This window comes from Bufo bufo, chromosome 6 (genome assembly GCF_905171765.1).
Source record: "Bufo bufo chromosome 6, aBufBuf1.1, whole genome shotgun sequence".
NCBI classification, from domain to species: Eukaryota; Metazoa; Chordata; class Amphibia; order Anura; family Bufonidae; genus Bufo; species Bufo bufo.
In genome coordinates, this window is record NC_053394.1 from 392,724,010 (window position 1) to 392,736,038 (window position 12,029).

General features: G+C 43.4%; 3 protein-coding genes across 3 annotated transcripts in view; 2 read left to right on the plus strand and 1 right to left on the minus strand.

Annotated features, from left to right (window-relative positions):
- Positions 1-10,502, plus strand: part of LOC121004244 (zinc finger protein 271-like) — a 124,563-nt gene extending 114,061 nt beyond the window's left edge. Inside the window, exons 6-8 of the mRNA XM_040436401.1 lie at positions 8,847-9,241; positions 9,416-9,838; positions 9,917-10,502. Coding sequence (XP_040292335.1) covers positions 8,847-9,241; positions 9,416-9,838; positions 9,917-10,284 — 1,186 coding nt within the window. The 3' untranslated portion in view covers positions 10,285-10,502. The remainder of the gene's footprint in view (positions 1-8,846; positions 9,242-9,415; positions 9,839-9,916) is intronic.
- The window catches only part of LOC121003516 (zinc finger protein 208-like), a 2,651,670-nt gene that overhangs the window by 1,564,307 nt on the left and 1,075,334 nt on the right, over positions 1-12,029 (minus strand). The window lies entirely within an intron of this gene.
- Positions 1-12,029, plus strand: part of LOC121003540 (oocyte zinc finger protein XlCOF22-like) — a 933,287-nt gene that overhangs the window by 660,460 nt on the left and 260,798 nt on the right. The gene's annotated exons all lie outside the window — the stretch shown is intronic.

Genomic DNA, 12,029 nt, shown 5'->3' on the forward strand with positions numbered 1-12,029 from the left:
CAATGATACTACTGGCACATTGGGGGGAGGGAGGCACTATGACACTGGCACATTATGGGGGGAGATGGCACTGATACTACTGGCACATTGGGGGGGAGGCACTATGATACTGGCACATTATGAGGAGAGATGACACTATGATACTGCCACATTATGGGGGGAGATGGCACTATGATACTGGCACATTATGAGGGGAGATGGCACTATGATACTGGCACATTATGAGGGGAGATGGCACTATGATACTGGCACATTATGGGGGAGATGGCACTATGATACTAGCACATTATGGGGGGAGGTGGCACTATAATACTGGCACATTATGGGGGAGATGGCACTATGATACTGGCACATTATGGGGGGAGGTGGCACTATAATACTGGCACATTATGGGGGAGATGGCACTATGATACTGGCACATTATGGGGGAGGTGGCACTATAATACTGGCACATTATGGGGTGAGATGACACCATGATATTGGCACATTATGGGGGGAGGTGGCACTATAATACTGGCACATTATGGGGGAGATGGAACTATGATACTGGCACATTGGGGGAGATGGCACTATGATACTGGCACATTATGGGGGGAGATGGCACTATCATACTACTGGCACATTGGGGGGAGGAGGCACTATGACACTGGCACATTATGGGGGGAGATGGCACTGATACTACTGGCACATTGGGGGGAGGCACTATGATACTGGCACATTATGAGGAGATATGACACTATGATACTGCCACATTATGGGGGGAGATGGCACTATGATACTGGCACATTATGAGGGGAGATGGCACTATGATACTGGCACATTATGGGGGGAGATGGCACTATGATACTAGCACATTATGGGGGGAGGTGGCACTATAATACTGGCACATTATGGGGGAGATGGCACTATGATACTGGCACATTATGGGGGAGGTGGCACTATAATACTGGCACATTATGGGGGGAGATGGCACTATGATACTGGCACATTATGGGGGAGGTGGCACTATGATACTGGCACATTATGAGGGAGATGGAACTATGATACTGGCACATTGTGGGGAGATGGCACTGATACTGGCAGATTATGGGGGGAGATGGCACTATGATACTGGCACATTATGGGGGGAGGTGGCACTATGATACTACTGGCACATTATGGGGGAAAATGGCACTATGATACTGGCACATTGGGGGGGAGAGGGCACTGTGATGCTGGCACATTGGGGGGAGATGGCACTATGATACTGGCACATTATGGGGGGAAATGGCACTATGATACTGGCACATTATGGGGGAGATGGCACTATAATACTGGCACATTGGTGGGGAGATGGCACTATGATACTGGCACATTGGGGGGGAGATGGCACTATGATACTGGCACATTATGGGGGGAGATGGCACTATAATACTGGCACATTGGGGGGGAGTGGGCACTATGATACTGTCACATTATGGGGGAGATGGCACTATAATACTGGCACATTGGGAGGGTGGCACTATGATACTGGCACATTGGGGGGAGATGGCACTATGATACTGGCACATTGGGGGGGAGATGGCACTATGATACCGGCACATGGGGGGGAGGAGAGAGGCACTCCGCACTTGATACTGGCACATGGGGGGAGGAGAGAGGCATTTGATACTGGCACATCTGGGGGGCATCTATGGGGACACTTACTGGCACATTATTGGGTGGCACTGTGGGGCCACTTCTTATTGGCACATTATTGGGGGGCACTATGGGGGCATCTACTGAGGCCACAAAGAAGGGGTATTTTATATGGGGGGCTCTGTGTGGTACTAGTATTATCAGGGGTATTATCTATTTCTTCAGTATAGTATTGGGGAGCACAGCGGAACAGTATTGGGGGTGTTAGGATGATTTGTCCTGAAGATGGGCGGACGATGGAAAAGTAGTAAACTAAGACTTTTTGAAGGTCTGAAAGGAGAAGATAAGGAAAGAGAACATCTACATCAAAGGAGACGTCACTGGATGTATGAGGTATGTGGCGCTGTATTACCCTGTATGTTCTGTAGTGATAGGAGCAGGGGCGTAACGATCGCGGTCATATAGGGTGCGACCGTGACTGGGAGGTGGAGGTTCAGATAAACTGACGCGGTCTGACTTTGTTTCTTACACCGTTCACACAATTATGTACAGGATTCGTAGGATTCGAGATTCGAAAGATTCTATATATTCGAGAACCTTTTCGGATTCGGATTTGAAAAAAATTGGATTCGTCCCACCTCTTCTTAATTCTCTTAGGATACGGGGGTGTATGCCATTTTGTCCTGGCAATTTGTCTATCTTAATCTTTTTAAGACGCCGCTGTACTTCTTCCTGAGTCAGACAGGACAATTTTAATGGGGAATTTACTTTTAGATTCTGCATTTCATCTGACAGTTTTTTTCTTCAGTGAATACAGTGGAGAAAAAAATATTTAATAGATTTGCTTTCTCCTCATCGCTCTCTACAACTTCCCCCTCATTACTCTGTAAAGGGCCGACACCTTCAGATTTATACTTTTTATCATTTATATAATTGAAGAACATTTTAGGGTTAGTTTTGCTCTCTTTGGCAATTAATCTCTCGGTCTCTAGTTTGGCTGCTTTTATTTGTCTTTTACATATTCAATTTTTTTTCCTTATAGTTTTTCAGTGCTTCTTCGCCACCCTCCTGTTTTAGTGATTTAAATATTTTCTTTTTGTCATTTATTGCTTTTTTTTTTTTACAGTTTTATTTATCCACATAGTTTTTTCTTGTTCCTTAACCTTTTATTCCCATAAGGTATGTACCTCTAACAATTACATTTTAGAATGCTTTTAAAGATATCCCATTTTGTGGCTGTATTTTTATTTTTGAGGACTTTGTCCTAGTTAGTTAGGCCTATGACTAAATTTAGCTTTTTTGAAGTTTGGTATTTTTGTTCCTCCCTGAAGAAACACTATTTTGAATGACAATTTGAAGGTTATTACTTTATAGTCACTATTTCCCAGGTGCCCCCCAACCTGCACATCTGTTCTGTCAGGTCTATTGGTTAATACTAAGTCCAGTATGGCCGACCCTCTAGTAAGGGAAAGGTAATTGTCTTTGGTTATTGCCAAGAACCTGTTTCCTTTATAAGATGTACAGGTTTCAGTTTCCCAGTATATATCTAGTCTCTCGTTTAGTAGTAGATTTTCTGTGGACTCCTTCCATTCCTCCCCCAGTCCCATTACCTTTCCCCCTGTCTCTATCTGCACTATCTTCCCCTCCTATAATGTAATCTCCCCCCCCCCCCCCCAGTTCCTAGTTTAAACAATCCTCAAACCTTCTAGCCATTTTCTCCCCCAACACAGCTGCCCCTTCCCCATTGAGGTGCAGCCCATCCCTACAATAGAGCCTGTAGGCCAACAGAGAAGTCAGCCCAGTTCTCCAGGAACCCAAACCCCTCCTTCCTACACCATTTCTTGAGCCACTTGTTAACCTCCCTGATCTCCCGCTGGCTTTCTTGTGTGGCTCGTGGTACAGGTAGTATTTCGGAAAACACTACCTTTTGAGGTCCTTGCCCTAAGCTGGTTCTGATATGGACCATGACTGCTGGATCTTCTCCAGCCCCTTCCAGTAATCTGTCAACCTGATCCATGATGTGTCGAAATCAAGCGCCAGAACGACAACACACCGTTCGACGATCCCGGTCTTTGTTACAGATCGCCCGATATGTACCCCTAATAATTGAGTCTCCCACTACCAGCACCTGTCTGGTCTGGCCTGCCCTGCTCTTTTGGTACCCTGCTAACTGGAGCCGACATTCCCCTGACTGGCAGAGGAAGTGTCCGCATGCAGCAGTGCTCTCCCTGAACTGACATCCCTCTCATCTGCCAACCTTGCAAACTTGTTGGGGTGTGTCAGATCAGGACTAACCTCCCTGGCACTCTTCCCTCTACCCCGCTTTCTAACTGTTTTCCAGCTAGCTACCTCACTTTCCTCAGCCTCCTCGCTACCACCCTCCCCTACATCTACCCCTTAGAGTGCTTGCTCAGTGAGCAGCAAACTTTTTTCCAAATTGTCAACAGATACTCAATTTGAAAATGCAAATGTGATCGCACACTACATCCAGCACTCTGCCCTGCCTCCATGCTGGATGAGACATTGGTGTACATTTTGGCCAAAGCGTAATAAGCCACTCACCGTGTCAAGGTCGTCTCATTTGAGTGGTCCCTAACACTTGTTCCTACCTGTTTATGGGCCATGACAGCCACATAAAGTCCAGGGAACTCAATTTGCGATTCCAAACGGGCAATTTGCCCACATTTTGAACAAATATATGCACCCTCAAACTGCTGTTCCAGGCTGCATACATTAGACAAGATGTGCACTGGACTGAGCTAATTTCCCTGGGAGTGGACGGAAGAGAAAAATTTCTGAAAGGTGTCAACACAGGATAGTCCGGATGGTGGATAAGCAGTCCCATACAAGTTCCAAAGATATTCAAGCTGTCCTGCAGGCTCAGGGAGCATCAGTGTCAGCGCGAACTATCCGTCGGCATTTAAATGAAATGAAACGCTATGGCAGGAGACACAGCAGGACCCCACTGCTGACAGAGACATATAAAAGCAAGACTATATTTTGCAAAAATGAACTTGAGTAAGCCAAAATCCTTCTGGGAAAACGTCTTGTGGACAGATAAGACGAAGATGGAGCTTTTTGGTAAAGCACATCATTCTACTGTTTACCGAAAATGGAATGAGGCCTACAAAGAAAAGAACACAGTACCTACAGTGAAATATGGTGGAGGTTCATTGATGTTTTGGGGTTGTTTTGCTGCTTCTGGCACTGGGTGCCTTGAATGTGTGCAAGGCATTATGAAATCTGAGTATTACCAACAGATTTTGGGTAGCACTGTAGAGCCCAGTGTCAGAAAGCTGGGTTTGCGTCCGAGATCTTGGGTCTTCCAGCAGAACAATGTCCCCAAACATATGTCAAAAAGCACCCAGAAATGGATGGCAACAAAGCGCTGGAGAGTTCTGAAGTGGCCAGCAATGAGTCCAGATCTAAATGCCATTGAACACCTGTGGAGAGATCTTAAAATTGCTGTTGGGAAAAAGCGCCCTTCCAATAAGAGAGATCTGGAGCGGTTTGCTAAGGAAGAGTGGTCCAAAATTCTGGGTGAGAGGTGTCAGAAGCTTATTGATGGTTATAGGAAGTGACTGATTTCAGTTATTTTTTTCCAAAGGGTGTGCAACCAAATATTAAGTAAAGGGTGCCAATAATTTTGTCCAGCTAAATTTTTGGAGTGACATTATGTCCAATTTGCATTTTTCCCTCCCTTTTTTGGTTGTGTTCCAATACATACAAAGGGAATAAACATGTGTATAGCAAAACATGTGCAATACTTTTCTGTGAGAAATACTTCATTTTCTTGAAAAGTTTCAGGGATGCCAACATTTACGGCCATGACTGTATATTCTTACATAGCCGCACTTTCGGGTTCAGAAAGGTTATACAATGGAGATTTGGGCAATTTAGCTCCGGGAATAAGATTGATGGCCTCCACTTTCAGAAAATACATGAGCAAATTCAGATATAAATGAAGGTACAGCTTTAGTGGTTACAACAGAAAGAGATTTATTAAGACAGTTGTCTATGCAATAATCACTCCAATCGAGAATCTGTCTCGCTTGCCAATCGATAGTAGGATTATGTTTACTTAACCATGGCAAGCCCAAAACCATCGGAGCAGGCAGACCCTCCAACACAAAATGAATTCCTGATGAAAATCACCCACTCTCAAACTAATGTCCTGCACGATCTGTGACAATCATTTCTGAGTAAGTGGCGCGGAGTCAATTGCAAACACCAAAATATTTTTCTCTAATGCACTTGTTGTCAATCCATGCATACGGATGAACTGACCATCAACTATGTTAACCCCTGCCCCACTGTCAATACAAGCCTCAGTTCTCACAGTTTTGGAGTCTAGCATCACCTTGGCAGACAGGACAAATCAGGTACTACCGGTAAATGACGAAAGTAAGTTCTCTGACTCCCCAACCACACCATTAAGAGTAAGATGGGTATTAAACTTTTTTTTTTTTTCACCATGATGCTGAACATTAGGACATTAACAAAATGTCCTCTTTTTCCAAAGAAAAATACTTCCTTCTTATGGCAAAAATTCTTGTCAGCAGGTCCAGGAGTAGCTCCCCCCCTAACTGCATGGGTTCGTCACCAAACATAAACTCTAGTGTCTTTCCATCCACAGTGTCAGAGGAAGCCGCCACCTCATATGCTAGTACATCCTAAGAGTGAGGGACCTTAGATCTCTCTCTCAGATGTTTATCAATACGTACAGCAAGTGACATAGCCACCTCCAATGACTCAAGATTTTTGTGAACGGCCAACGCGTCTTTCAGCCTCTCAGATAATCCCTGACAGAATTGACTACGGAGAGCTGGATCATTCCACTCCATATCCGTGGCCCATCTCCTAAATTCAGAGCAATAGATCTTCGCAGACCACTTTCCCTGCCGTAAACCATGCAACTTGGTCTCGGCCAGGGAAATCCGATCCGGGTCATCGTAGATCAGACCCAGAGCTCTGAAAAACTCATTTACCGACCGGAGGGACTGCAATCCGGTCGGCAAAGAAAAAGCCCAAGCCTGGGCATCTCCTTTAAGCAACCACATGATTATACCCACTCTTTGACTCTCACCGGAAGAGTGAGGACATAGCTTAAAATATAATTTGCACGACTCCCTCAACAGAATGAAATTGTCACTGCCCCCCTGAAAATCTGTCTGGGAGAGCAACCTTAGTTTCAGGGCAGGCCTGGTTCCCACTGCCGGAACCAGCCGCCTGTGGTCTCTGGATCTGTGAGACGGTTTTGCGGAGGTCAGCTACCTCCAAAGACAATCCCTGTAGTTGTCTGAACAGTGCAGAGATCAGATACATCGCCGCAATGACACAAACAAAATATCGGTTGATAATGTCACGGCGTGGTGTGAGAGGGGAACTCCACACCCAACACAAGAGGGAGGGAGGATGTATCAGGCCTGAAAAATAGGGAAAGGGGAAAGGTCACCACCTAATGAAATCCTAACCTAGGCCCTGACTCCTATCAGAATGAACATACCTCAATAGTAGGAATGTTCATTCGCAGGAACCTAGAAGCCTGACTCACCCTGTAAGGCCCTGGAGATAGTGTCGGGACCACAGACGACCTGTTTCTTCACAGCTGAAGGAACATGAGTCTCCCTCAGGCCTAATACCAAAAGACAGGGAAATAACAACAAAATACAAAAAAGGAAAAAGACACTTAACTCTGTAGTAAATGGAAAAGCAGGAACTCGCCGAGATCCAGACGCCAACACTTTCCACAACCAAAATGGAGCTAGCAACCGCATGGAGTGATGTGTGAAGCCAGACTAAATAAGGGATTAGTAATGACCACTAAGCTACACCTGAGACAAGAGGGTGTGGTCATTACCATCAACAACACTGACACATGAATATCAAAAGAGGCTGTCAGACCACATCACGTGCAGCCAGTCTCTCAGATCTTATAACACATGTCACAGGTGAGACCTCGACCCCACACCCTAATTACTCACCTGTGCAACACCCTGGAGAAGGAAGAGAAAGAAAGAAAAAAAATGTAATCCCACTATACTCTCAGCTGCTATGCAATAAACCTGGCAGCAAAAGCAAGCCACTCAACAATGTTCACAAATAATTTAGCCGTCACAAATACTCCTTCACGTAATCTAAAGTCACACACTTAATAAAAAAAACACACTTGAAATCAAACACGTGAACGCTCACAAACTTGCGTTGTTTGCCTGGTTGTATAAGTGCAGCTCTCAAACCAGACCTGATTTTTTTTCCTCTGGATTCACATAATGTTTGTTGCTGGAAAGAGCATGATGTGTTCAGTATTACTTTATTAATTTTATTCATAGTACAGGAGCTTCACTGATGTAAAGGGGGGCACTAAGGGACAGCACTACTGCAGGGGGACACAAAGGGGGCATAACTATTGTGTGGACATTCCACTGAGTGCGGACACTTAGGGATCATCCGTACTGTGAAGAGGGCACTAAGAAGGAATTTCTCTGTGAAAGGGACACTGAGGGGAGATAACTATTGTGTGGGGCACTACGTGGGTGTTCAGCTCCTCTTGTCCAGCACTAGGAAATGTTTTATTTATAAATGACTGATTGGGTGGGGGTTGCATGGAAGTTGCTCAAGATGGGGGCCAACCATTTGTAGTTATGCTTCTTGGTCTACTATTAGATTGTGGTCTGTTTGGCCACCACTGTTTTAGTCAATTCTCACTTGAATTTTATGCCATGCCTTATTCTTTCTTTTGGATTTTTTTTATATGGAAAAGTTATCAAATTTCAATACAATTTTATGGTATATTATTCATCAATAATAAAATGTGTTTTATTCTTGGCAGATGACTGTACCAGGAACTTAGAAAAACATCTGGTATCTTCAGATTTTGAAGTAGATGGTTGTGGTATCACACGAGATACATTTGAAGAGCATGCCAATATACAAGATATACCCTCATCCAATCACAGCCACAATGCATCATTTTATTCTTTTAAACAGGTCCGATCTTCTGATTCATCACCGACTGTAGCACAGAATAAAATTAGCCGAAGAGGTGTTAAACATCAAACAGCTCATGTAAGAGGGAAGCCATTTTCATGTTCAGAATGTGGAAAATGTTTTAGATTTAAATCTCAGATTGTTATACATGAGAGAATTCACACTGGGGAGAAGCCATTTTCATGTTCAGAATGTGGAAAATGTTTTAGATTTAATTCTCAGATTGTTATACATGAGAGAACTCACACAGGAGAGAAGCCTTATTCATGTTCAGAATGTGGGAAATGTTTTAAGGATCAATCAGGTCTTGTTATTCATCAGAGAATTCACACAGGGGAGAAGCCATTTTCATGTTCAGACTGTGGGAAATGTTTTAAGGATCAATCAGGTCTTGTTAAACATCAGAAAACTCACACAGGGGAGAAGCCATTTTCATGTTCAGAATGTGGGAAATGTTTTAAGGATCAATTAGGTCTTGTTATTCATCAGAGAATTCACACAGGGGAGAAGCCATTTTCATGTTCAGACTGTGGGAAATGTTTCAACCATAAATCGGGTCTTGTTATACATCAGAGAAATCACACAGGGGAGAAGCCATTTTCATGTTCAGAATGTGGGAAATGTTTTAAGAATAGTTCAGGTCTTGTTATACATCGGAGAAATCACACAGGGGAGAAGCCATTTTCATGTTCAGAATGTGGGAAATGTTTTAAGGATCAATCAGGTCTTGTTAAACATCAGAGAACTCACACAGGGGTGAAGTTATTTTCATGTTCAGAATGTGGGAAATGTTTTAAGGATCAATCAGGTCTTGTTATTCATCAGAGAATTCACACAGGGGAGAGGCCATTTTCATGTTCAGACTGTGGGAAATGTTTCAGCCATAAATCAGGTCTGGTTATACATCAGAGAAATCACACAGGGGAGAAACCATTTTCATGTTCAGAATGTGGGAAATGTTTTAAGGATCAATCAGGTCTTGTTAAACATCAAAAAACTCACACAGGGGAGAAGCCATTTTCATGTTCAGAATGTGGGAAAGGTTTTAAGGATCAATCAGGTCTTGTTATTCATCAGAGAATTCACACAGGGGAGAAGCCATTTTCATGTTCAGACTGTGGGAAATGTTTCAACCATAAATCAGGTCTTGTTATACATCAGAGAACTCACACAGGGGAAAAGCCATTTTCATGTTCAGAATGTGGGAAATGTTTCCACTGTAATTCATCGCGTCTTAAACATCAGAGAATTCACATAGAGAAGCCATATTCATGTTCAGAATGTGAGAAATGTTTTAACCATAAATCAGGTCTTGTTATACATCAGAAAAATCACACAAGGGAGAAGCATTTCTCATGTTCAGAATGTGGGAAATGTTTTAAGGATAAATCAGGTCTTGTTATACATCAGAGAAATCACACAGGGGAGAAGCCATTTTCATGTTCAGAATGTGGGAAATGTTTTAAGCAGAAATCAGGTCTTGTTACACATCAGAGAAATCACACAGGGGAGAAGCCATTTTCATGTTCAGAATGTGGGAAATGTTTTAAGTATAAATCAGGTCTTGTTACACATCAGAGAAATCACACAGGGGAGAAGCCATTTTCATGTTCAGAATGTGGGGAATGTTTTATGAAAAAATCATCTCTAGTTAGACATGAAAATACTCACATATAAAAGAAGCCATCTTTATGCTTGGCCCTTTAGTGACCACCAACACATGTTTTCTTGGTCGTCACTGGCTTTATTTCATCAGATACTCCTTTTTACAGGGAGATAAAACAGCACCTTGATTTCATTTACCAGAGGTAGCTGAGGGTTTGGAGCAACGATTGGGACTAGAGTTGAGCGGACACCTGGATGTTCGGGTTCAACAGGTTCGGCCGAACTTCGGAAAAAAGACCCGAACTTGACCCCGAACCTGAACCTCAGTGGTACATCACCCCCCCAAACTTTTGAGCACTAAAATGGCTGTAAAAATGTAATGGAAAGAGCTAGAGGGCTGCAAATTGCGTCAAGATGTGGTTAAGAGCATGGCAAGTGCTCTGCAAACAAATGTGGATAGGGAAATGACTTAAAATAACATAAAATAAGTAAAAATAAAAAATAATCTTGATCTAGGAGGACCAGGTCCATATGGAGTAGGAGGTTGAGGAGGCGGTGGATGTGGCGGTGTAGGTGGAAGTGGCGGTAGAGGAGGAGGAGGTAGCCTACACTGCTTTTTGTTTTAAAATACATTTTTATTTTTTTTAAGTTGGGGTACACCCCAAAACATTGGGACATATAACCCTCCAGTCGTGCTAAACACACGTTCAGACAATACACCGGCTGCAGGGCAGGCCAACACACGTGCTGATGCTGCAAGGCCTAAAAATTGTGTTTTTTATCAAAAAAGTGTGTTTTTCAAACCCCAGAAAATGATGGGTGTATTTCTAGCTAAAATTGCACACTGACTAATCCAGATGTTGTAGATTGCCAAAAAGTGTTTTTTTGGTAACAGAATATGGAAGCTGTATATATTAAACTTGAATTTAACACTTGCAGATCTGGAAAATACTGTTGTTTTTTTTTTTAAAAGGGTGTTTTTCCAAACCCCAGAAAATGATGGGTGTATTTCTACCTTAAATTGCACACTGACTAATCCAGATGTTGTAGTTTGCCAAAAAAATTGTGATTTGCAATGTCCCAAAAGCTCAGATGCAGTGCTGGTGCACTGAGCTTGCTTAAAATGGCCGCCGCCGCCCACCTAACTAACAGAATTATAAAAGTTAGTTTTTTTTGGTCAATGAACTCAGGGCAGGGTAAAACGATTGTGCCCTACACCCACACAACTGTTTCTCTGTAGATCGCTGAGTTAGATTCTCTCCTATTCTCTCCCTGAAATCACAAGTCCAGCAGCATCCTCTCCCTACACTTGTAACAGCATAATGACATGCAGCGACGTGCAGTGACGTGCAAACTTATATAGAGCCTGGATCACATGCTGCTCTGGCCAATCACAGCCATGCCTTTAGTAGGCATGGCTGTGATGGCTTCTAAGGTCAGACAGTTAACCGCTTGTTGATTGGCTGCTGTGCAGCATTTCAAAAAGCGCCAAGAAACCCCCGAACCCGAACTTTTACGGAAATGTTCGGGTCCGGGGTCCAAAAATCCTAAAGTTCGGTACGAACCCGAACTTTACAGTTCGGGTTCGCTCAACCCTAATTGGGACCACTTTTATTACTAGCTGCAGGACCCGGCTTCGCTTGGGTATATTTAATCTATTTCATTTAATGTTTGTTTGTGTCGTTCAAAGATATCGACACTATTCACTATAACAGTGACATCTACAGTGCCCCATACCTTAAAATAGAACCTCCACAGCAGCCCACCCACTTAACTTTTACCTTAACGGCAGCCTTACCCTTTAACAGTGAGTTTTA